The 27,375-nt window shown below is 42.5% G+C and overlaps 2 protein-coding genes across 5 annotated transcripts in view; one reads left to right on the top strand and one right to left on the bottom strand.

Moving 5' to 3' along the window:
- Positions 1 to 27,375, bottom strand: part of cacna2d3a (calcium channel, voltage-dependent, alpha 2/delta subunit 3a) — a 132,019-nt gene that overhangs the window by 18,262 nt on the left and 86,382 nt on the right. Inside the window, exons 24-27 of the mRNA XM_084087788.1 lie at positions 27,275 to 27,368; positions 26,457 to 26,552; positions 22,978 to 23,099; positions 11,855 to 11,932 (exon numbers count right to left, since the gene is read on the bottom strand). Coding sequence (XP_083943914.1) covers positions 11,855 to 11,932; positions 22,978 to 23,099; positions 26,457 to 26,552; positions 27,275 to 27,368 — 390 coding nt within the window. The remainder of the gene's footprint in view (positions 1 to 11,854; positions 11,933 to 22,977; positions 23,100 to 26,456; positions 26,553 to 27,274; positions 27,369 to 27,375) is intronic.
- Positions 10 to 19,017, top strand: lrtm1 (leucine rich repeats and transmembrane domains 1; the record flags this gene model as incomplete). 4 transcript variants are annotated; one of them, XM_084087782.1, is made up of 3 exons in its annotated part: positions 10 to 709; positions 4,152 to 4,745; positions 17,064 to 19,017. In XM_084087782.1, the coding sequence occupies 3 exons, from the start codon at positions 703 to 705 to the stop codon at positions 17,072 to 17,074; spliced, it is 612 nt and encodes a 203-aa protein (XP_083943908.1). In that variant the 3' UTR covers positions 17,075 to 19,017. The 4 variants fall into 4 exon arrangements, with proteins under 4 accessions (XP_083943908.1, XP_083943907.1, XP_083943909.1 ...); XM_084087781.1 differs by lacking the exon at positions 17,064 to 19,017 and adding an exon at positions 7,097 to 13,369; XM_084087783.1 differs by lacking the exons at positions 4,152 to 4,745; positions 17,064 to 19,017 and adding an exon at positions 7,097 to 13,369 and having other exon boundaries at positions 16 to 709.

Here is a 27,375-nt window from a genome sequence, read left to right as displayed (position 1 = left end):
GGGGCCCGTGTGTGTGTGTGTGTGTGTGTGTGTGTGTGATCATACAAACAGAGTGTGTGTGCCTTTCGCCTGTTCTTCAGTTTAAACAGTGAGTGAGAAGCAAACACTGACGGTTGTGACGCGTCTTCAGGATAATGCACATCGCATAGCATTTGGAAATGCAAAGGAGGTCAGAGCTTTCTGAAGGCAGTGTGCATGTGAGCAACACCGCGTGAGCTGGTGAAGGAGCTTCAGGCATGTGCGCGCGTGTGTGTGTGTGTGTGTGTGTGTGTGTGGAAACGAGAGAAATGCTAGGGCACGCTCTGCCAGTTCTCTGCCTGCGGACACTCACTGATGTCAGAGCAGTTCAACAGAACATTGTGTGTGCGTGTGTGTGCGTGCATGTGTGTGTGTGAAAGCGAGAGAGAGAGAGAGAGCGAGAGAGCGAGAGAGAGAGAGAGAGAGAGAGAGAGTGGCCCTTGACAATGAGAGAGTGGTTATGTATGAGGCAATAGATGTGAAGATGATACCAAGCAAAACATGACGGTTTTGGCATACATGCACATACACAGAGAACGAAAGAGAGACAGAAAGAGGCACAGGAGAAGAAAATGACTGTCGTTCAGTAACACAAGTCTTTATTTCTGGGATTGTGAGCTTTAATCTGATCGGACATGCTGGACTAACCCTGGACACGCTGACCGGAGGAACGCTCGAGAAACCATGACAGGTGAGTTCACGCAACAGCGATAAACTCAAACACTGAACGTGTTACTGGTCTATTTAGCAATTATTTAGCTGTTATTCAGTGTCAATATTCAGCTCATCTCAGTTCAACAATGATTCAATTCAGTAATGTTGATGTGAAATTCATGAATTTTAAAGCAAAGTCGATTCAGCTATAAAGTCAGTGAAGTCTAATCGATAATGCGGTATTACTGTATATTTAATTCCTTTACTTTTCCATTTGAGCCCATCAACATTTAACATTTTAAGAGGCTAATCTGCTTTCAAGTGGGAAAAATCGGACTACAAAAATAAACATTCAACATGGTTGAAAATACGGCGGGAGGACATCCCTGTTCTCATTAGTCTGACGTCTGTGTCTTTAATTTAGCAACCCTTCAGGTTAGAAAACAAATCCAGTCCAAACACTGCTTCTATCTGTGTAAGAAGGGCAGAAAACACAATATTAAAGTGCGCAGAGAGAGCAAACCGTCGACCGTTGTCTTGCTATAGTGCTTGTGAAACACGGACTCAGATATCTTACAACCCAGCAATGTTCTTCTGCAAAATATGGAGTATCACCACTGCGGCCAAAGTTTGTCATTTGATTTTTTCCAACATTTCATATTTCTATATTCATTTTTTTTTAAAACATTTATCTCAAAACATTGTTTATGCACTTGTAATTGTAGTGTAAATGCACTCATTCCACCTCTGAGCCGCACTGAAAAGTCTGAGAAAATGCATCTAAAAGCCACTTCAGATGCAGCTCTGCAGCGTAACGATGGATTTTGTTGATCCTTAATTTATTTGATTGGTAACATCCCTATAGTGTTAATTAGTTTAAGTAATTAAAAGATATTCTACAGTATGTAACTTATATATGTAGTGCATTGAAACAATCCTTTCTCAGATAAAGAACTCAAGAAGCTCGGGGGGAAACATCCAGAGAGTGAACTCTGGCAGAAGCACAGGAGGGCCAAACAAATGTCTTCCGAGGACACACATTTAGACGAGCAGAAGCGCTCCATACTTCTTGTGGAGTTTGCCTCGAGGAAGCAAAGGCCTTCAACAACCCAACAAGACTTTGTTTGAAATCATCCAATCACTTTGAGCAGACTCTATAACAAGCTAATATCTGGTTGGACCATTGCCCTTTCTGTGTGGGATCTACAGTCCAACTGGGAAGTGTGCTGGTCGAAATTAGCATAGCCTTATGACCAGCTGCTACTGCCTCAACATAGACGTTGAGCCTGGATATAGATAGATCTGTTTCTGGACACTCTTGATGAAACGGGAGATCTGTGCATGCGCCATTGTGGAGATTACAGAGGGACTCTTAATTGTGAGCCATTTAGGAGCCACACATTGAGCTTCCACCTCATCATCCCTACAAGAGCAGGTTCAGTAGGGTTACCAAGTTTGGAGACTACAGCAGATTGGGCCACATCTGCGCAATCAACAAGATTTATTCTTTGTTGCCCTCTTTCAGTTGGGAATAGTAATATGGCTGCCCGAACACTTCACTGCCTGCTGGGAGTTGAGAATTCTATGAGCAATACAGTCATAGATATATATATAGATCAGAGGAATGAATGCATACATGCACCCCTGTGACTTCGACTGCCAAGTAAGATTGGGATGAAGATGGAGCCTCCATTCCCGGCACACACCACACCTCCCAATGACTGGTGCCTGGCTATATCAGCCCATGTCAGTATCATAGACTGTAAAAAAGTATGGCCGTAGTGTCCGTGAGTCACCTGTAGTGTTTCTGAAGAGCGTTTTTGAAGCCCAAAGTGGGCGGAGCCGGCCGTCGCCATCTTGGCAGCGTCACTCCCGGATAAACGAAAATGTGCAGCGAGGCGGATTAGCTGAGGTGACGTGATGCTAACAGACAGCAGACAAACGGCTAGCAGTGACATCAGCGCAGTCCACCTGTCACTCAAGTGGCCACGCCCTTAATTATGCAGAACTTTAAGGCTTAATATAATTTAAACAGATGAGTTATGAAAAAATTCACCCCCCTCACAGTTTTCATGAAGGGCAAAATTAGCTTTATAGACCAAAACCACTTTTAGAACCAGACTGTAAACATGTTCTTTCTGCTGTAAAGTTGGCCATTTTAACATGGGGGTTTATGGGATTGAGTCTCTTCTGGAGCCTGTCTCTAGTGGCCAGTCGATGAACTGCAGTTTAAGTCACTTCAGTGTTGGATTCAAGAGAGAGAGGAAGGTTGCCGCTTGGTCAATATGTGAAATCCCTGCGTGAAAAGCCTTGAGACCAAAGAACATAGCCAAAAGTTCCAGGCAATTTATGTGCCATAAGGCTTATGCCTCAATGTCAGTCGCATGGGACCCAAGCTTGTCAAAGACGCATCTGTCATGTCAACTCTGCACGGGAACACTTGAAGCAAGGCGAACTCCTCTTATTAAAACAGTTTCTGCCCTCAAACTCTAACCACAGTTACACTGTGCCACATAAAACGAGGGACATTGAAGTCATGTGGGTCTCGTGTGGTACAAGTAACGGGGAGTAGGCACTGAAAGAGGCACTGAAAAAGACAACGTGTCAACCTAAGGTTTGACTGAAACACTGGCAAAAACACCCAGACTGTGCTCGCCTGAGAAGCGAAGCTGTCATTGTGACCAAATTCAGCTCTATCCTAAAGGAAGACTCCTTCTGACTCGACTGGATGCATCATTCAAGACTACTGTCACAAACCAGTCTCTCAATGAGAAACAAAATCTAGAATGGAAACTTTCTGAGTTATGTTATTATTTTATTGTTTGGTTATATTTTGCATTATGTCTGATGTGCAGCACATTGGTCAGCATTCGTGTTGTTGTGAATGTGCTTTATAAATAAACCTTGCTCTTACCCTTGACCTATTATGACTTGCAATCACATATTATCCATGTCTAAAATATACTACATTTTGCAATGAAATAAACAATCAAGCAGTTGAGATATACTGCATGTATGCGGTAAAGCTGGATAAAACTATACGAGACTTTATATATAGAGCTGTGCAATAATATAGTTTACATTTTGCAATGATATAACCAAAATCACGAAGCCAAACTTTGCTATATATTATATATCGTTTTACGTGAGGGCATGCATGCAGGTAAAGCTGGATGTACTCCAGTATATATCCAACTTTAAATATATCATAGATGACCAAATCCAGATTACTAGTGCTTCAAACCAGACTACATACAGTAGTGCACTGTAGGTTACTAGCTATGTAAAGAACAACGGGTGGCAGAAAGCATTGGGTCATTTTGTTTTTTAATTTGAATTGTTAGAGACTGCTTTTGACTGGTTTATCTATGATGATTGTGTCATCGTAATTATTATAGTTTGTGTGAGAACCACAAAAGTTTGAGAATCAAGGCCAAATGAATGCAATGGTAACTCAGTCCATTTCTCTATGCCTTCAGGTGTGGTCTTTGCATTATCCAGCCTGTTATTACTCCAGACTGTCTCCTCTTGCCCCAAGGAGTGCTTGTGTGACACTCACACCAAAGTGGTGGACTGCCGGGGACGAGGACTTTACGATGTTCCTCGTCAACTCAATCAAGACACCCTGGAGCTGTATCTCCAAAATAACCGTCTCCGAGGCCTGGGCTCCATGTCCTTTCGAGAGACGCCACAACTTCAAATTCTGGACCTGTCCAACAATTCAATCACAATGCTTTCCACCAGCGCCCTTCTGGGACTCAGAAGCTTGAAGGTCCTCAGCCTGGCCAATAACTCTATCCGGGAACTGGACCGGCGTCTTCTGGTTTCAGTAAGAAATCTAACCATATTGGACCTGTCCTATAACACCATCGGTGGTCTACCTGGAGCTCTTGCTGATAGTTTCCACTATCTTACCCATCTGTCTCTCCATTACAATCGGCTAACTAAGCTGGACCGTATACACCTGGAGGCTCTGGGAAATCTGAAAGTTCTGCAACTGAAGGGCAATCCTTGGAGATGTGACTGTCATCTGATAGGACTCAAACTATGGTTGGAGATGTTTGCTTTCAAAGGTAACAAAACCCTCAAATACACAGTAGAGTAAAATAACAAAACAAAAACAATCAAACATAGCTAAATGTCCCTAAAAATCTTTCTACATTGTGTTAACATTTCTACATTGTATTTTTAACCTAATATTATTCCACCCTAAATTGTGAACCCACGCTAAAAAGTCAGAATAATTTGTGATTTCCTATCACAGAAAATAAAGCTAATGTTATGCGCCCTGTTTTGCACTGAGCCAGAGCAATTCTTTTTTAGGTAGGAGTGGATTGGTAGTTGATCGCTTTGCGTATCTCACAATTGGATTGGCAGATCATCTGATACACAGATTTAATGCAGCTGCTCCGGATTTGAGCCACACCTGTTAGAGCTTCATGGATTTGCCCTTTAGTCAACAGACCATGGAACAAGTTTTTGCATCAGTCTTGCATCATGTCTCTTTTGAACAGCTATTGCTAGCCGAAGCATGGGGTGGCCTGCAGTTTATTTACTCATTTATTTATTTATTTATTTTTGCTGAACATGGTTTGTTTATGTTACTCAGTAAAAAAAAGTCTATAGGTATTTTTATTATCATCAGGTCAGTTATGAGTTTTGTACTTTTGGCCTTTGGACACCCTGAAGCTGCTTCACATCAGAGTCCTGATCACCCTGTCCGGGTTTTGCTCTTATTTATTGCGTACATATTAGGGTCAGAAATTAACTTAAGGGTTAATATTTGCCCCTGGAACTGATTTCCAGGGACATTTTTTTTAACCTTTGTAACGGCAGTTTTTATAATTACTTTATTAAGAGTATCTTGTCTTTTAAGTCAAATACTTAAACAATTGACCAATTTAACCCTCTGGTGGTGTTCGGTCAATTTTGAACGTATTTACAAAACTTGGCAAAGGTTTTAGCACTTGCTATGTGAACACAAAAAATATCATTGACGTGATTCAAAAAGGTTCAATGGTCCTGAAAAAAATAGAGATACTTGTATTCTTCGTGGTCAAAAATGATCGCATTGGAAACGAATGGGAAGCAAACTTCACCTAGTGGAAATGTTTGGTACTGCGCCTAATCAAAATCTGAAAAAGAAAAAAAAACGAAAAAAAAACTGACAGCTCATTTTTTAAGATATCAACCTCAGATTTATGCATGGGCGTCGGAACCATTGTATATGGGTGGGACAAGACCCACCCACTTTTTAAGATCAATGATATTGGACCCACTTACTTTTACCATCTCTGATTCAGCGCATTTGTCTGTTCGCTTTTCAGAGTGCCGTCAGTCAAATCCAATTATTAGGCAATTCCCTAATAAATTAAACTCCATTTCCGCTGAATCACTACATTATATTTCTCAACAAGCCGCAACTGACGAAAATAATCGCCCGTTGTACCCTTCCAGTCAAATATTGCGTTGCAAACATCAATAACAGCTTTAAATTGTCATTGCTGGCAAATGACCATGGTATTAGCGGGATAATCCACGGATAGCTGTGCATTTAATGCACGACGTGGAGGCAAAGAACCGCCCGACGTTAAGTAGAGTTTAGTTTACTTGTTTTAATTAAAAGGCACCAGAATACATGAAATGGTATTTACTCCAGTAACATTTTTCTGGGGGAGGACCCACACACTTTTTTTGTTCTTCCGACGTCCATGGATTTATGGTTTCGATTTTCTCACAGTTTAAGAGTAAATTATTTATTTACACAGTATATTTCATGCTGCTCAACGGTGGCGTACATGTATTTACACAGCAATTGCATAATGTTCAATGTAATAGCCAACATTAATGTATAAATTATAACTAAGTATATAAATTATAAAATTAAACATCTGGGTACGGCAGCAAAATGATGGCAATAATCCCTCCATTTGAACCCTTATCTTGAATTTTGGGGGCATTTTTGTTCTTTTTGCTTGGCTCAAGCTATCCAACCCTGGTTCGTATTCCCTCGGCAGGGCAAAACACTAATCACACAAAATGACGCACACACATTTATATCTTCAGTCATTAAAATAATTGGAAATAAAATTATGCAATAAGCAGAGCTCTATATATTTATATAATTAATATATTCAACACTGGCAATGATTCTACAAATAAAACTTTTCACTATAAAACAAGCATCACACATAATCAAATCATGTATGTATTTATTGGCTCACGACTACGCTGATGAAATTTAATTTTCAACATGAATATATTACAGGGAAAATTCCACTCAAGAACACACTGTGTTGTTCAGTGTCGATAGCTCACGGCTCGCTCCTCACAGGAGGCTTAGCTCTGCCCAGCAGCCCTGAGCTTCACATGTAGTGAAGATGACCTGCATTCTCCACCATCATCATCTCTTTTTTCTTCTTAGGCGGAGTGGTGGACAGCATCACGTGCGTCCAGCCTCAGCTCATGCTGGAGCGAGACCTCCGGCACATTCCCTACGAGCTTTTCCACTCCTGCATGATCACCAGCTACAGCTACCTGTTCGCCAACATCCACTACCTGGACGGCAAGCACCGCATGCTCAGCGGACAGCTTCACCCGAGCCCTCGAGCTCCATCCGGGAGCGACTTCAGCCCGCCGGGAGAGGGCATTCTCCCCGAGTGTGAGCCCAAGCAAAGACCCCGGCCGGCCAACTACAGGCACGCCATCGCCACCGTGGTCATCACAGGAGTGGTGTGTGGCATCGTGTGTTTGATGATGTTGGCGGCCGCTGTGTACGGATGTGCGTATGCAGCGATCAACGCCAAGTATCAAAGAGAGCTGAAGCAGAAAGCCAAAGAAGCGAGTGTGGTAGAAGAGCGGAAAAACATTGAAAGAGAGGAGAAGAAGGAACCGCTGGAGTGATGCGAAGATAATGAACACAAAGCACAAACACACATCGAGGATACACTCCACAGTATCCACACACAGTTGTGTATCTCAGTTCCTTTGAGGCGAGTCAGTGCACTTGGCAGCCGCACTGGCGATGTCCGCGGGCAGCTATTTTTCTAGACAAGCAAATACAGCTCCTACCTAAAGGGGAAAGACGGTTGATCAAGATAGCATATGCTTCTCCTTTAGCTTCAATCAGGCTAGTAGAACTGTGTTTTCAGGCAAACGCACATGCACATTTCTAGAGTAAAAACAATAGGTGATACTTCTGGCGAAAAGGCAGTCGGCTCTTCGTCAATCCAAGCGAACATACATTACGAGATTACACATCATGCTGTTTAAGCTCTGTATTGTGCAGTGTGTGTAGTGTACGTAAATGAACAATGTGTGCTTTTTCTCCATGTTACCTTCACTCAGATATCCCCAGTTATTCGCCTTTCGCCAGCTTATATTTCCCCCAGTGTATTATGGGTTCTGAAGTTTCGCAAAGTTTTTGGTGAAAGGGAATGCCACAGTTTTCTTTAGTCATGTAGAACCAGTTTAAAATACTCATTTCAACTGCATAGCCAACCACGTTTTATTAAAAGCCCATCATGGCAGCAGTGAATTACGCTTTTAATTGTGCCACAATACTGTAGCAGCTTCACGGCCCTTCACAGACGCCCAGAGGTGGACGAAGTACACAACTTCCTTACTTGAGTGAAAGTACAGATACTACTGGTCAAATATTACTCCGTTACAAGTAAAAGTTGTAAAGACCTATTTTTACTTAAGTAAAAGTACAGAAGTACTCGTTTTTAAAAATACTTAAGTATCAAAAGTAAAAAGTAAATGTCAATGCATTGTTTTATTATTGTTGCATTGTTTTATGTAATACTTACAGTACCGTATGCCTCTGAATCTATGCCTGCCTTCCTACCCTCATATCAATATCACATTTATTTATAGAGCACAGTTCCAGTAGTGGGATTGAATGTGAGATTGAATAAGTCACTCAATAACGTCCACAATGGTTTCGGACACCCAAATCTGTTCCCTCAAATACTGCCCTATTTAAAGTTTTTTGGCTTTTAGTATGAATATGTTAGCTTTACTGTTATCTATAAGCTAGTGTGCTCCAAAACAAGGACAACATTTGCATTTAGAAGACCAAACCCAACGTTGAAAATGAAAATCAGGTTTATGTCAGATTGACATTGATCTCCAACGATGGAAAGACGTTGTATTGTGGTTGAAAATGAAAATCGGGTTGACGTCAGAAACCAACATCAGTCGTGTTCTGACATCAACCCGACTTTCATTTCCAATCAAAATGCAACCAAAATCATCCACTGACTGATGTTACTTTCTACTCAAGGACCTTGACAGAATTGTAGTGGAGTAAAAAGTACGATATTTGTCTTTCAGATGTAGTGAAGTTAAAGTAAAAAGTTTACAGAAAAAATAATACTCAAGTAAAGTACAGATACTCAAAAAGTGTACTTAAGTACAGTACTCAAGTAAATGTACTTTGTTACTGTCCACCTCTGCAGACGCCACAGCAGATTTCACACGGTCTCATTCATGTTTTTTGGTTCTTTTTCATTTTCAGGGGTCGGAAACCTTTTTGTCATGAAAAACGTGACACAGACACATAAACATATTTTAAAAGTTCATTACGGCTTAATTGAAAGATTAACACACTTTACCATTGAAACCTGATGATCAAACATTACTTGATCAAACACAAACTTGCTTATTTGTGTATTAACAGAAATAGTGCAGAACTTTAAATATTTCTGAAGTCACTCTCCATAAAATTTGTTTTAAATTTGTCAAAACAAAAAAGTTAGTTTGTTTTCAGGTTTAAATTTACTTTGAATAACAGATTTCCAAAGTCTGTTTCCCCACTGAGCGCCACTACACATCACCGTCACTGTGTTTAATAGGACTCTTTCCCCAGCCAGCAACAGCCCTCATTTCTCCGTCTCGGTTAACTATAGACCCGATATAGTCCGGCTGTGAGTAACACACTTCTGCCAAAATAACCTTGAATTTGGTTGCATGTCATTATTGCCAAAATAACTTGCGAGATGGATGATATTCCGTCATGTAAGCACAGTCAACAGTGATTTCAAGTTTTGGTTTCATTTCTTCTACATATTATCTAATAGATGACTCGTCTGTTCTTGGGCTCTGGCTAGACGTCTATTACATTTTCACTGACAGCCCAAATTCTGCCTAGTTTTAGCCCAGACCTCAGGCTGTGTTTGGACGGCTTTTAAATGCAAAATTGCTTTCTGGGTATACTTAGTCGAATATCTTAGCGAAGTTTATTGCATTATAGCTCAAAGCTATTGTCACGTGTATCATAGGTTACTGACCCGTGGACTAGTTGAAACACCTAGGCTGGGATTAGTTCTGTCATAGGTTACTGACCCGTGTAACCTTAGTTCTGTAAACTGACCACCAAAACACTGGAAGAAAGAAACACTGTCGTAGTGAGCGGCGTAATGAAGTTCTTTAAATGTGGTCTGTTTCCCTCCCCTTGTACGGTCTCTGGTATCTATTGTAATGTTGAAAGTGAAGAGTTGTTCTGTTATCAGTACCACTGCGGTTTACACCGTAATGAATATTGTCAATTCCTCAGAGCTTTAGTTAGGCCAAAGATTTATGTGAACACATCTATACATCATACATCTATACATCTATACATCATACATCATACATCTATACACGCAGTTAAAAGAAGAGTTTCAATTCTTTATGTTAAATATAGGAGTCGACTTTGGGTTGTTTAATAGCTGAGGTAAAAAGTGATGGCACAGAAATTACTTATTATTTACACACAAACTATACCAGTTTGAAATGTTTCATTTACAGTCTTCTGCATAATTTATTAAATGTATTGCCTTATCGGTTATTAATACGGTCATGTAGGCAGATCCTAATATCAGTGTCTTAATGTGTTATATAAATATTGTGTAAGCCTCACTGTAAATATTCAGGTACAAACCTAAAGAGATTCTGAGCTCTTGGGAAATGCTGGAATATCCAAGATGATATGAACTTGCATATGAAGGGCTGATGTATGTTATATAACATCAGCACACATAGCCGAGCAATAAATGGTTAGTTGACATGATATACGTTGGGAAAGCCGACATGTCCTGCAGAGTGTGATATACATGCTACAAATCTATTGTGCTCACTCTTTTATATGATCATAAAACAGTTTTTATGATAATACATGTTTTAAACGGAGAGTACATTGAATATTCATACTTTAAAAATCCTCAGTCACACCGTAGGACCATTTAAAATAACTAGTGAAGGGAAAGTGGCACATTTGCGCACCAAACCCACAAACCAGCAGACTTTGAATAAATATTAATTTAATGTCAAGCCAGTGAAATCAGTTTTGATTATAGGTGGCAATCCTGTAAAGTGGCCTTTAAGCACATCGAGGACACACACGCATGCAAATGTCCCAGTTCCACAAGAGCGTTCTGTCATCAGCATGACAGGCCGCATTAGTGTGTGTGTGTGTGTGTGTGTGTGTGTGTGTGACCATGAACACGTGAAACTGAGAATTTACAACATGTGCTTTCAATTATTATTCTGTTCAAATCCAATCAACCAACACTCACTGAGCCAGAACATTCATTTCGTCTAATATCTGTGGTAAATGTGTGTGTTTGTGCTCGTATGGAAAGATGTTGTAATATTTCTATGTTAAATTTATATTTATTAGAGCTTAGCATTGCAGCATAAGAATAAAGTATAAGATAGGCTACATAGAATTTAAAATATATAAAATAAACAGCATGAAATACTATATAGAACATGTAGTCATGTGTGTGTGTGTGTGTGTGTGTGTGTGTGTGTGTGTGTGTGTGTGTCCGCTCCAGCAAAACACTGAATCATGAGCAGTAGAGGGTGAAAATCTGTCTGTTCTACTTCATTTCTCTGTCAGTTATAACATGAATCACTTGTGCATGAGCGTGCGTGTGTGTGTGTGTGTGTGTGTGTGTGTGTGTAGTGCTCCTCCAGGCTTATGTTCAAACAGACATCTTTCTCTCAGCGTTATTCTATTTCCCTTCATTTGTCTAGCGTCTCTCTTTCTGCTCACATGTCTAAACCCTCCGTCTCACAATCTCCCTCATACGTGAACACTCGCAGTGCACAGAAACACGAGAAGCCGACAGATAGAGCAGTGATGTGGGTGCGAGGTTAGCGTGAGGTTAGTGTGAGGTTAGCGTGAGTGCTGTACCTGCAGCGATGGGCGACTCTCTCTCGTCCAGCAAATGGATGGTGCTGCTGGCGTAAACCACACTCTTATTCTCAGAGGCTGAAACACACAGAGATTGGGATCAGACAAACAGTGCAGAAGAGACCGGGATGCTGTGACCCCTTTAATGTGCCACTGCGTTATTCTGTGTGCCATTTATCTTAAGATTTGATATCATTTTCTGCTGCGAATTAAAGTAGTTTCTAAATGTACATATCATTAAACTGTTAATTATCCAGTCAAGAGTGCTGTTGTTATACACTGCCGGGTTAGGGTGGATTGTAACACTGTTAGTTAAAATTTTGTTCATCCAATTATTTTGTCCAATTAATAAGAATAATTAAACATAACTTTAACCTCAATCAACTACACTTTGATAAACTGGATTATAAAAGAGCCAACAAGTTGGAACTTTTAAACAATTTTTATTTTTATTTATTTTTTTATTACATTTTTACTTTTACAGATGTCAGTTTATACATTTTTCTCTCTTTGTAGAAGTAAATGGGAAAAGTTAGGTTACATCCCTCCACATTTTCCCCTCCGTCTCTGTTCTCCCTGTTTGTGTCAATAAAACTGAAGAGATTTTAAGCTTTTTACACAAAAGTGTGGAGAATCCATCTATCCTTGCATTGTTCTGTAATCTCATTCTCATCTCCTGATCAATGTCAAATCATTTTAGTGTGGAATTTTTTTTAGGTTTTCTAATCATCCCGCATTAACAATAAACATTTTAATGCAAGCAAAACTCATGCCACAGTGTATTCTGGGAACCTAAGCAGCAGTATAGCACTACGGACAATTAATGTGTAAAAATATAAGAGACAGTCAGAAATTAATCGACTTGGTGCAAAAAAATCTAAGTGAAATGTAAAAATGAATTATAAGTGTCTATTGCTGTGTTAGAAGTCCTGTAGATCTGCTCACGTTGCCCATCATCAGATTTATCTGTATGAGATTTTTTTGCAGCATTGTGCATTATAACCAATCACACACATTTCTGTTGAGCTTATGAATGCATTGGCCAATCAGAGGTGTTCAGTCATCAGTGATAAAGAAATCCACTTAAAATGCTGGAGTTTTGTTCAGTGCACACACTCACTGACTGAATCTTGTGAATTCAGTATTCAGTGACTATAAAGAGGTTTTCCAGAGAGTGCAGACCTCAGTGACCTCGCGCTAGACTCGTGAACTGCTTCAGTGATGAAGGGGAACGTTGTTTGCTCACTTTCTGTATATAATTTATTCCCAGTCTGAACAGCCATTTGATTTTCCAATGCGTAAAAAGCAATAAATTAATCCAATAATTGTTCTTAGTTTGTTTTGTCTGTGCAGAATGTGTCGTGATGTTTCCCCAAACACAATTTATGTATTCAATTAATCAACTTTAATTATCATTATTATAATAACAAGAGCAACAATCAATGTTATTTTTGTCATTATATTGCATATTGCCTGTATTTTTTTATGTAAATAAAAGTATGGTACCTTTGAGAAGCATTGATCAGTCTGTGTAAACAAACATGCAGATGCAGCTTCTGTCTTCACCTTTGCAGTGTAAAGATGGCTTTGTTGATGTTGATAACATTTTATTGGTAATAGTCTATAGTATTCGATTGATTGAAGTAATTTGGTTAAATTTAAGTATTTGACATAAAAGACAACACATAGCTTAAGGTAATTTTAAAATGTTGCCTTTACTAAGGAGAGACTGTGTCACGATCTGCTCCGAGACACAAGGGTTAAGATCCAAACGCAGCTTTATTGTGGGTAATCCAGAGGCATAATCCAGTGCACAGGCAAAAGGTCAAAACACAGGTAGGCAGTCCAAACAAACCAACAAAGAAACAAACAAAACAGGCAGGGACCAGAGGCAAAAGAGTAATCCAGGGAACAGGGCAAGAAATCCAAATAAACCAAAAGACAAGAAACCAGGGAAAACGCTCGGAATTGCAGTGTAACACTTAAACAAGACTTCGCGGTGAGTGAATGAATGAACATGGTATAAATAGACTGAGACTAACAGGATGATGAGACACAGGTGAATGCAATCAGTGAATGAGGTACAGGTGAATGTGATCAGTGATAAGTGATGATGAGTCCGGGCAGTGAGTTATGGGAAATGTAGTTTGTGAGTGATAATAGTCTTATGTGGAGTGCCCTCTGGTGGCTCTCAAGGGCACTCCAGCTGGTGACCGTTACATAGCCCCCCCTTTAAGGAGCGGATTCCAGACGCTCCTAAAACTGTCCAGGAGGGAGGTGGAGCGGAGGCGGACCCGGGGGCGGGATGGAGGGCCAGGCCCATGGAGCGAATAACGACCTGGAGACTGCGGCAAGACGGGAGGCCAGGGCGGATCAGGCTGTGCAGGCGACCATGGCGGATCAGGCTGTGCAGGCGACCAGGGCGGATCAGGCTGTGCAGGCGACCAGGGCGGATCAGGCTGTGCAGGCGACCAGGGTGGAGCAGGCAGTGCAGGCGACCAGGGAGGAGACGACCCTTCAGGCGGCCAGGGAGGAGACGACCCTTCAGGCGGCCAGGGAGGAGACGACCCCTCAGGCGGCCAGGGAGGAGACCATGGCACAGGAACAGACACCGGCTCAGGAACAGGAACAGACACCGGCTCAGGAACAGGAACAGACACCGTGTCGGCGGCCATCTCTGCTGAGGGCTCAAGCGACGTGGCGGTGGTCATCTCGTCTGGAGACACTGGCTCGGCGGCGGCCATCTTGTACGGAGACACTGGCTCGGCGGCCATCTTGTACGGAGACACTGGCTCGGAGGCGGCCATCTTGTACGGAGACACTGGCTCGGAGGCGGCCATCTTGTCCGGAGACACTGGCTCGGCGGTGGCCATCTTGTCAAGAGACACAGGCGTGGAGTCGGCCATCTTGTCCGAAGACACAGGCATGGAGTCGGCCATCTTGTCCGAAGACACAGGCGTGGAGTCGGCCATCTTGTCCGAAGACACAGGCGTGGAGTCGGCCATCTTGTCCGAAGACACAGGCGTGGGAAGAGGAAGAGGAACAGATTCAGGCTCAGTATCAGGATCAGATTCAGGCTCGGCGGGACGAGACTCTTGACGGGCAGACGTGACGTGAAGCACAGTCTCTGGATCGGCTGACGTGACGTGAAGCTCAGTCTCTGGATCGGCAGAAGTGACGTGAAGCTCAGTCTCTGGATCGGCAGAAGTGACGTGAAGCTCTGGCTCTGGCTCGGCAGGACTGACGTGAAGCTCTGGCTCTGGCTCGGCAGGACTGACGTGAACAGTCTCTGGATCGGCAGGCAGGAAGTGAAGCGTCTCTGAGCTTGACGGGACCAGCGGCGGCGAGGGCTTTGAGCTGGGTAGGACCAGCGGCGAAGAGGACTCTGAGCTGGTTAGGACCAGCGATGAAGAGGGCTCTGAACTGGATGGAACCAGCGGCAAAGAGGGCTTTGAGCTGGGCAGGACCAGCGGTGAAGAGGGCTCTGAGCTGGACGGAACCAGCGATGAAGAGGGCTTTGTGCTGGACGGGACCAGCAGTGAAGGCTCTGTGCTGGATGGGACCAGTGGTGAAGAAGGCTCTGTGCTGGACGAGACCAGCGGTGAAGAGGGCTCTGTGCTGGACGGGACCAGCGGTGAAGAGGGCTCTGTGCTGGACGAGACCAGCGGTGAAGGCTCTAGCTTGGTGGGCATGTCGCTTGCTGTCTCAGGCGCGGCGGGCATGACGCTCTCAGTCTCAGGGGCGGCGGGCATGACGCATACTGCCTTGGCTTCGGCAGATTTGGCGTGAAGTGCGGGCTCGGCTGGACTGGCGTGAATTGCAGGCTCGGCTGGACTGGCGTGAAGTGCAGGCTCGGCTGGACTGGCGTGAAGTGCAGACGGTGACAATGGCGTGCCACGGAACGAAGCTCTCCAGACATCTGGAGAGTGCCTCTCTCCAATCCAGACCGGAGAGATCGGGGAGCTCCCTCGGGTCGACCTCCTTAGCCCCCAGCCGGTAACACAACTTAATTGCCTCGTCCCCCAGAGAGCAAGAGGCAGCGAGAGGAACAAACCCCCAGGTGTACTGGAACAGATCGAGGCTATCCAGGGCCAAGGCCGCGATCTGTCCAGCGAACTCCCGGCTCATGCTGGGAAGATCAGGCGAGATCCGTACTGCTGGATTCCTGGAGGTCATAGCTGCTGGATCTGGGTGTGGCGAAGTCTTCTGTCACGATCTGCTCCGAGACACAAGGGTTAAGATCCAAACGCAGCTTTATTGTGGGTAATCCAAAGGCATAATCCAGTGCACAGGCAAAAGGTCAAAACACAGGTAGGCAGTCCAAACAAACCAACAAAGAAACAAACAAAACAGGCACGGACCAGAGGCAAAAGAGTAATTCAGGGAACAGGGCAAGAAATCCAAATAAACCAAAAGACAAGAAACCAGGGAAAACGCTCGGAATTGCAGTGTAACACTTAAACAAGACTTCGCGGTGAGTGAATGAATGAACATGGTATAAATAGACTGAGACTAACAGGATGATGAGACACAGGTGAATGCAATCAGTGAATGAGGTACAGGTGAATGTGATCAGTGATAAGTGATGATGAGTCCGGGCAGTGAGTTATGGGAAATGTAGTTTGTGAGTGACAATAGTCTTATGTGGAGTGCCCTCTGGTGGCTCTCAAGGGCACTCCAGCTGGTGACCGTTACAGACTGTATCGCGCACAGGAGAATTAAGTTCCAACACAAACTTTACTAGTAACGATCCAAACGGGAACTTATATTCTAAGGATAATGAGGTGAACACAGCTGAATCAAACTAACCAATAACAGTAACCATAGAAACGGGAATCTAAACAAAGGAACACATGAGGCAAATGAAAACAAACCATGAAAATTGAAACGAACTGAACATAACAGTGACAGAAATCAATTCAAAGGGGCAAATATTAACTTGTGATCCGAATGCAGACACAGATCATTATCGAGATTCTAAAACACAGTGCTGACACATTACAGTAATCTCCTGTTCCTGTTCACTGTAAACAACTTGTATCCAACTTCTTTCTATGCCCCATGATGCTTTGTGTGAATTATGGGGGTTACTTCCATGAAACTGTAAACAATCAGTTTATTTAAAGGTTTGATCTATATATAATAAGTATCTGAAAGAACTTGGTATAATAGGGTGACATTTTTCTCTTTACTCCTCAACCATTGAAAGGCAACATCTAGGTTATGCAACCCAGTTCCCTGAGAAGTGGAACAAGATGCTAAAGGGAACGGCATCAACGGTGTCTGAAGCACGTCTAACAAACATGACAATTCACTGTCTGACCACAGTCCATGATGTCACAAGCGGAGCACACGTGAGTTGAGTATAAAAGGGCACCTGTAATACATGTCATCAACTCTTTTGTCTGATGGAGATGTGCTGGCAAGCCCTAGGCATGGCAATTCTTAAGGAACCGGGTTACATATGTAACCTACACATTCCCTTTCAAGGTGGAACTTCAGTGCTGTGTCTGATATTGAAGCTATGGGGAACCAATACCAAATACGCCATGCTGAGGGAATGAATGCCTCTCTTAACCTGTGAATATGCACAAACATAATGGGCATAGCATAAACTGACTCTACAGATTGCTTAGCTGGAGTCAGAGCATCAACCCCAAAATGACTCACATAGATTGTATAGTAGCGCCACTCCCTAAGCTAATATCTTCCAATAGTAGGAGAAGATACCCAAAACTATGCTCTATGGCAAGGGAGGACTTGCCCTTTACAACCTTCCTCTCTCCCTTGCAGGACAGGCATTAGCCTTATAAGGCCCCAAGAGCAGAGCTCGAAGAAAAAAAAATGGCTCAGATAAGTCAGCTTCTTTTACATTGACAAAGCCCTTAGGGAGTAGCCGACCAAAGGGAGAATATCAGACCTTCGATATTACAACTACTTCAAGGGGGAGAATGCAACCCTCAACTTCATCAGAAGGGATGCAAATATGAAAGCAGCATAATATATTTGCCAAAGACTCTTAATATCAAACTTAAACCCATAGGGAGCTTCAGCTCTACTTAAATACCCTAGAGCAGGGTTCCTCAAATCCAGGCCTGGATGGCCATGGTCCTGCTGAGTATAGCTTCAACTCTGATCAAACTCACCTACCTCTAATTTTATAGTAACTCTGAAGACCTTGATTAGCTTGCTCTTTGATTAGGGTTGGAGCTAAACTCTAAAGGGCACTGGCCCTCCGGGGCTGGATTTGATGAACCCTGTCCTAGAGTGAGCAGTACTTGAGCGAGCTCTTGACGTAATTATAGACCTTCACGTCTATTGCAATTCCGGCCAGTTGATAATACCTAGAATATCAAAATCAACTGCAGGCAGTAAATCCTTTTCCTATTTAGCACCTAAACTCTGGAACAGTCTTCCTAGCATTGTCCGGGAAGCAGACACACTCTGTCAGTTCAAAGCTAGACTAAAAACACATCTCTTTAACCTGGCATACACATAACATATTATAGAGTTCTATAATTCAGATCATGTAAAATGATTATTCAGCTGCATAAATTAGGTCATTCGGAACTGAGAACACTTCCTATAACACCTGATGTACTTGTTACATCATAAGAAGAATGGCATCTACGCTAATATCAGTCTCTCTGTTTATCCTGAGGTTTACCATACTGTAGGTTTACCTGTATCCAGATCAGATGAAGGACCTACATCTAGACACAGCCACAACACAGCCCTGAAGTGTCAGCAGAGACCCAGTCAGCTGGACTATCCCCTGCGGAGGCCTCATCGAAATGATTTAAAAAAAAAATTTCACAACAAATGTTTTTCCGCGGAAACAACTAGAAACGCTGTATTATGCATGCTAGATAAGTAACTGGCAATGTCACTTTGAAATTAAAGACTACGCGCCTGCGCACAAACGCATTTAAATGCGCATACCTATAGACTAAACACGTAATACGCATGTGCATGCCATCACCGTTTTCACAGACTCATGTTTTTGAAGTTTACACGGAGATGATAATGGTATCGCTTTCAAAACCTGTTACAAAACCTTGCACTTTGAAACCTGCTAACACGGTGTAGTGTAAGTGGCCTGTAAGTTAATAACTAATGATTTTTACAGCGGAAATAAATCAATTAAAAACTTACTTAAGCTGGACAATGACTTTCTTCAAGAGCTGCTGTACAGCCAAAACAATCTTTGCTGCATTAATTTCCTATTATCACTGTAAAGCTGCTTTAAAATAATCTGTATTATAAAAAGTGCTATATAAATGAAGGTGACTTGACTAGAGCAATTAGGGGAGAGCGCTCATGCCGTTTGAGCAAAGGAACTTTTCGTGGATACAAAAAAGACTCCATTCACTCATCCATGTTAGAGTGCTCTAGTAACAAGGAGGGCTGTTTTCCAGCAGACTACCTCTACTTGTCAGTTTTTTGAACATCATATTAGAAAGACCTTACACTATTCTCAACCAAAGGGGAGCATAAAACCCTACTTCAAGACCCAACAATATAATACTTCAGCTCACCCTACTCAACACATGGGTATCCTTAAGAGAATCCAAGGTGCAAAAAAACATCTGTAATTAGCCGTCTAGGCTAAAACCTCTGATGTTGCCGCTCCTCCAAGGGGGAATCTACATCTTTGCTCTTACTCATGAAAATAAGGCAAATAAGAGCAGGACATATATGCAGTTTGTCAAGTAACTCTAATCACCCAGGCTTTAAAAAACCCCAAAGGAACCGCAGGGGATCTTAGGCTCTACTTAAAGACCCCAATGCAACTGAGGGACAGCAGCTCAACCCTACCTTGAGTAAAGGCATTCTACCCTGCTATGGCCAGAGCTTCGTCTTTGCTTTTTGCACCAAACCATAGTATGTGACAGATAACAAGGAGGGATGCTGGCAGGTTTACTTCTCTATTTGCTAGCATTATCCAACCAGGGCCATAGCAGTGAGCCCTCCCAAAGGGGAGCTATATCCCTACATCAAGACCCAACAACAGTTGGGGAGGTAATGTAGGTACTTCAAGACCCAACAACAGTTGGGGAGGGAGGTAAACAAAATAGAGGGAATCTATTTGTCCCTCCATAACTCAATTCTTCTTGCATCAACCCTGAGGGACATCCAAAATGGAGATACTGTATGTCCCAGACAAGAGCAGACTGCAATTTGCCAATAGCTCTAAACCACCATACTCTAGCCCCAAGGAAGCCGCAGGGGAGCAGCTCAATAAATAAAGGCACTTCTTCAGGACTAGAGTTTTACTCCAGTGCTAAGAGCAGCTCATACCTTGCCTTGAGTCAAGGTAGTCTTACCTAAGACCCACCATAGCTAGTGCCTAGTCTTATTCTTTTAGCACTGGACCATAGTATGCAACAGATAACAAGGAGGGACAATCCGCAGACAAACTTCCTATACTTGTTAGCATTGTCAACCCAGGCCTATAGTAGAGCACCCATCCAAAGTGGAGCATACATCCTACTTCAAAACCCAACAGTAGTTGGAGAGTGAGGTAAACGAAGTACAGGCAATCATACTGCCCTACATTACTGTTCACTCTGCATCAACCTTACGGGGGCACGTATCAAGTAACCCATTCACAGCGGAGTGTGATTGTACTTTTAGACCCTAAGATAGGGGAGAATATAGCTCAACCCTGGAAAAAGTCCCCAGACATATGCCCATCGTACAATCTAATCTGAAAGTATCTTTGCCGAAAATGCAACAGCATGCATAAGTAAACAAGTACTGCCTAATGCCTAGTTTTTCTTTTAAACAAAAACTTTTAACCCGCTCCATTCCTGTGCCAATTCAGCAATGGTTGCTTTGAAATTCTCCCTCAGGAGGGGGCCATGAATAATAATGTAGGATCTGTTTATCAAGGTCATCTACATTCTATCAATCTGGCTCTGGGCCAAAACTCCAGAGGGGTTTTCTCATACTGCCTCAATAGGTAATAATAATACATTTTATTTATAGGCGCCTTACATGACATTCAAGGACACCTTACAAACACAATAAAACAATCAACAATAATCAAATACTCATTATTAAAACCTTGGATACCAGTATTAAAATGTAAAAAATAGGTGGGCCTGGAGTACTTGCAACACCTGTTTGTCTCAACACCCTCTTCAGAGCAGCACTGCTGAGGAAAGATTAGATGGATCCAATGGTGTGCAGGGCCCCCCTAGACCTGTCTTGCCATTGCATATGCCTTGCCATGAGCCGCAAGGTGGTAAGAAGAAGAAGCAGGCTTAAATAATAACATCTGCCTCTACTCTGCCCACCTATGACCCTACAATCGAAGTTGGCATGCTGCTTCAGAAGACACAGGGCCTGAAATGCGAGGAGCAACACCTGACTTCAATTATTTTCTTCTCCCTTTTTTTTTTACAAGAAAAAATTCAAGCAAGAGGGGCGCTCCCTCACTGCAGCTCATAACAGTGAGCACATTCAGCTCCCTGAAGAGCTGAATGCATTCACTCCATTGGAAAGGTGGGAGGGGGAGAGATAGCTCTTAAGCAGCTCTTAAACTGTGGCATACTTGCATATCTTTACTTACACAGCCTCTCCATATACGCAAATAGTTTGACTCCATTATCTCAACACCTCAATGTGGAAATCTAGGAGAAATAAGGCTCACAAATGTATATGCAAGGCAGCCGAGGTGGCGGATTATTATAATGATGTTTTTTAAAACACCTGCATCCAACTTTTCTGCATCTAATTCTTCAGAATTAGACACAACACATTACATTAACAGTCAGGTTGGAAGCAGCCACAGAGTGGCTTCATGTACTGACAAAAGCAACAAAGCTAGCAGGAGAAGCCCAAGAATGGAAAAAATCCTGTCATACTTCTCCCGATGCTCTGCCTACAATGCCCGCAATGGATCTCATCTTGCCGTCTCTCTCTCTCACAGTCATGGGACCCTAACCGCAAGGTGTAATGCTGAGAGAATCAAGCAAGGGTGGAGCTTCTCACAGCGAATGCATCACAATGAATGCATTCAGCTCCCTCGAGAGCCGAACATGCTTCAGCATACACTAGATTCTTATATCGAGAGAGAATCAAGCAATAACAGAGCCTCTTACTTGAATACATCGCCACCTCCTTGCCACTCAAGAGACGAACGTGCTGCGTGCAAGCACTATATGATGTTTTATTAACAAAGTTCGGGAGGAGCACGTTCAGATAATTAAACCTAATTAAACACCTGTGGAGCGCATTGAGATAATCAAAGTTAATTAAACACGAGTGGAGCACATTCAGTTAATCAACCCAATAACGAATTAAGAGGTATACATATACAGCAGACTTACCTCCGTTCGTCGACAGTTTAACAGCATCCCTCCACTACCGCATCTCCTCACGTCTAGTTCTAACTATTCTTACAACAACCGGGGGGAGTACTCTGGGTCCGGGCCCTCCCCCCGGACAGCACGCCAAATACGCATTATCTTTACTCTGTTTAATTTGATGCAAGCGTGAACTCGTGAAATTATAGCAAGCTTAACAGAGCTTACCGCGAATGCAACACAATGAGCTCACCCAGCTTTTATCTTACACGTGCATACAAACAAGAGGATCCTGGAGACAAAAAAGCTGATGACGCGTATTACAGGTATTTTATACTCACGGGCGATCCGCTTGTGATGTCATGGACTGTTGTCAGCCAATGAATTGGCGTGTTTGTTACACATGCTTCAAACAGCGGTCACGCTGATGGCATTGAAGTTCCAATTCATTATTCATGGGATGTGTCATTAAATAAGGAGTGTAGACCACAAAAGTGCAGTATCTATGTCTTTTCCATATCGTTAAAGTAAAAAAAAACACAACACATGAGGGAGAAGAGATGGAGGTCTATCTGAAAAGGTCTGTCCACATAATAATATATTTTTCAGATATGCAGTCCATTTAGGCTAGTTATGTGGCTAGCGATTTACAGGGGTACATTCTGAAAGACAGCACATTTCAAGAACTTTGATCTAGAAATGTAATTCTGAATGGAAATGTTGCAATAAAGTAACTTTAGTAAATAAATGCAAAGGTCCAGACTCATTGGATTGCTTTATTTAAACTGCCTGTTTTGTGTGTATAATCACCTTTGTTGAATGAAAGGGAGTAGATAAAGGTGCCAGGCACCTGTTCAGCAGCCCGTTTGTACCACAGAGGAAAATGATCAGCACTGAACACCAACTCCTTATCCTCTGCTGTCAGGAAGTCTCTTACAACACACAACACACACATTACCTCATTATTACAGGCTGTTATAAGAGGGATGTTAAACTAATAATTGTCACGGGTTGTGAGGGAGAGACTAAACACATAAATAACACGAAGATCACGAAGATGATGAAGAAGGTTAACAGTCTATTTCCAACAGGGTAATTCCAACGAGGTACATCCAACACAACTACACATAGACGAGACCTGACAAAGACACAAACTGAACTGAACTAAAATAGGGGAGATAATGACAGACACACACACACACACACCTGATCACAATGACAAAATCAAACTAATTACCATGACGACAAACAAGGCTGGGAGAAACGGTGCAAACGAAAACAAACAGAGTCTAGAGGTGTGACATTAATATTGTATTACATGCTGAGCGGGGTCTTGACTAAGTCTAGACTTATTCTGGGTAGCATAATATTGCAACAAATTATTCATAAAACAGCAGTGTGCTGCCAGTGTTGGGGAAGCTGCCACGGCCAGTAGTTTGCCAAGCTACAAAGTTACTAATAATAAATAATAATAAAAAAGTTTGCGGAGAAGCTACTATTTAAAAAAAGTTATTTTTTATTACAGTCACATCAATGCTTTATTACTTTCTGCTATGGGAACTCATCCCTGGAGTGATGAACACTGAAGCCTGTATAACATAATGACAATTCAAGCAATTTTGCAGTGTATCACGTCAGTCCATTTTGGACTTGAGGGACTTCAATAGCACACAAAAAAAATCGACCCCTACACTTGAAACAGAAGTTATCTCTGAACGGGAAGCTTTAAAGAAGTGTTGTCCAGGAGAGACACCAGATCTGGGAACCAGACTCGGACTGGCCAGAATGGAGCCACTAACAATAGGTGGACTCCGTCTTAGCAAACACTCGCTTAAACTCCCAGGAGCAGAGCTATTGGAGGTAAGGTGTACAGACGAAGCCTCGGTCACATCTGTACCATCCCATCCAGCCCCAATGGAGCTGGAGGTGTAAGGGCGAACCAGATGGGACAGTGGGTTGTCTCCTCGGAGACAAACAAGTCAGCTTCCGTTCAGCTGTACCTCTGTCATATGGACTCAACCACTTGCAGGAGCCTCCATTCCCTGGGCCTCCGCCCCTGCCTTGACAGGATCTCCAATTGAAAGTTGCATGCCCTGGACTGTAAACTGCTCTCAGGTAAAAAAAGGGTTTCTGGAGGAGGAATTTCTGGCCAGAGCAGAGAAGATTTGCTGCCCCCGCCTAAAAAAGGGAATCAAACACATTGATGAAAGAGACCACCATTGTGTTGTCAGTCCTGACCAACACATAGTAGCCCCTCAGTTGTGGGAGAAAGCATCTCAGTGCTAGAAATACTGCCCTCATTTCTAGACAGTTAATGTGCCATGAGAGATGAGGGACCTCCCAATGCCACGGGCTAGCCGGCCATTGAGAGCTGCACCCCAGCCTGTGAAAGAGGCGTCCATTGTGAGTGTCTTGCGAAAGCAACCCAGGCCCCACTTTCCCTCTGATCTGCTGGAGCTTTCAACGACGATGTGAAAGAGGCGTAAGGGCAGAGATATCAGGGCTGGGCATCTCTTCAACCCGGGGCATTGCAGTATAGACATCCTCGCCCTAGTTGCAGAGGTGATGATGCAAGATGAGAAGGGGTTCCTCCATGATATCGACACCTCGGATTGGAGATCAAAGAAAAACAGAAGGCTTCTTGGAAGAGGCTACGGGTGACCTGGGATGAAAGCGCTCGTCTAACTTACTACAAGGCACTTCCCATTTTCTCACTTGAAGCTTGTCCATGGCCTGAGTGACCAGCTTGAGCAGCTCCTCATAAGCGGGGGAGAGGATGAAGCAGCCTCAGAAAGCCCTGCTTCTACTTTTTTAAAACCAAATACATATTCAATTGCATGAGCAGTGCTTAAAATAAAGATCGATAGACTTTGAAGTTGGAGAAATAGTGAGAGACTACCGTCTCAAGCTCCGCTTTAACCAACTGAACCTGCAATCTCAATTTCCAAAGCCGCTGAGCCGCCTTGGTAAACTCGGGACCAGAACCATGGAGTGCAGATGTCTGACTCTCATCCCTCAAGAAGAGAGCCAAGCGGAAGTGGAGATTCCTTATTGTGAACGCTAACAGTTAACACAATAAACACAGTCAGCCCTCTCGGGAACAGGCCGGGCATGCTCCGCTCCAAAAAAACAACACAGAGATCGTGTGAGTTGTCCCCTGTAAGAAAGCAGGCACGGTGACACACATCTCCGAGATTGTTTAGAATTCTAAATAATAATCTAAATAAAATCAATCGAACAGAACATACAATTTGACAAACAATCACACTAAGGGCCCTATTTTAACGATCTAAGCGCATGGTCTAAAGCACACGGCGCAAGTTCACTTAGGGCGTCCGAATCCACTTTTGCTAGTTTAACAACGGGAAAAATGGTCGGCGAGCCAGGCACATGGTCTAAAAGGATCGTCTCTATTCTCATAATGAATAATGGGTGTGTTTTGGGATTTACGTGCATTAAACCAATCAGAGTCTCATCTCCCATTCCCTTTAAATGCCAGTTGCGCTCGCGCCATGGCAGATTCGCTATTTACATGACAGAATTTGATAGTGGAAAGACCGAACGCGTCTCCAGAGCGCAAACAGAACTGCTCGTGCGTGAGGTAAAAGTGCGCAAGCAGACCATCAACGGCACAAGCCAGATTCCACCATATCTTTATGTGCACAATAATAATCTTTTACATTGTAATCCTTTTATTTTAAATATTTGGAATGTTTGTGTCCTGCTGTGCGTCCCTGTGTGTTTAATAAGCAGAGTGTACGCGGGTTGTGGACCCGCCTAGAGGAGCACATTACTAACGCGCTCTTTAAATAACAAAAAAAAAATATTGTGCCATTGACTTTAGACCAGGTTTCAGTTGGTCAATGGCTCAGTCTATTTCTGGATAGAACAGGTATGCGGCTTCAAGAAACTGGGGATCCCATGATGTAGGGCTGTCACCTGACCTCCGTCAGCCAACAGAATTGCCATGTTTTCACATGTGCTTCAGACACCGGTCACACTGGAGGCATTCCTATAGCATCAACACCATGACACAGCGTCAAAGTTCCCTTGAAAGGAAACTTAACTTGTTACGTAAAAAAAGCTGCACTGTTTTGAAAGCAGCAGAGCCATTGACACACTACTGTAAAAAATGTAGTTAAGTTAGCAGTATTGCTACTTTTCATTAGTTACTCCACCAACACTGGCATTTACAGTCTCTTTCAAAACATTTATTATACATTAGTTACTATTGATCAGTATAGAATTTACCATGTAATATAGACTCATGAGAAGTATGATGTACTTACTGATTGGTCAGTTGGTCTGGCATCACAAAGAGGTTTATGCGTGATAGTCCGGTTCGAGTGCCGAGGTAAGCTATCTCCACCCCTTTATCAGAGTTCCTACCAGAACAAAGAGAACCACAGGAAATATATAATGAATAATGAAGTTAATAAGGAACAGTTTCAAAAATGAAGATTCGGTAACACTTTGGGCAAAACCATTATATATAATGCATTATAAAACTATTTTTAATGCATTATGTATGCTTTGTAATGCACCTTATAATGCATTGTATGGTCTCATGAATAATTGTAGTATAATACATTATAGTACTTATCTATTCATTGATAACACACCTTTAGAAAGTATAATCTGTTAAAATACATGACGAACAACCAATTTCAGATGTAACAAGGAATCTGCAAATATTATAATTTATTTAAACTTTTTGTTACAATTATTTATGAAATGATATGATACATTAATGTACATTATGAATACCTTTATAATGCATTATACAAAAATTCTAGAGTCAACATGAAATGGCATTCACAGCCCAGTTGACCTCTCTCTGTATATTACAAATGAAGATCTGATTGGATGATAAAAATAAGGCACTTTATTGGCAAAATTTGGTGAAAGGGTGCATTGCCCACAACAGTAGCAGTAAGTAAAGAACTATTTGGCACTTGGTTAATACTTATTTGTTTATTAACATCATTTGAAAAGGAAAATTGTTTCAGAGGCTATAAAATGTATTGCATTGTAATGAAAGATTAAAAAGATATTTTTGTACATTAAGTCCAAAAATGTGTATTAAGAAAATTTGTGCTGTCCTTACTCTGATTTATTGAGAGCGAGGCTGGTCCAGTACGCTTCCAGCGGGGCCGTGACCACGGCATCAAACAGAACCTCCTGGATCAGATCCGTATCACCTAACAA

Source organism: Abramis brama (genome assembly GCF_963993115.1).
Source record: "Abramis brama genome assembly, chromosome: 16".
Lineage (NCBI taxonomy): Eukaryota > Metazoa > Chordata > Actinopteri > Cypriniformes > Leuciscidae > Abramis > Abramis brama.
Note: the sequence above shows the minus strand (reverse complement) of the source record. Positions and strands in the feature narration are given on the sequence as shown.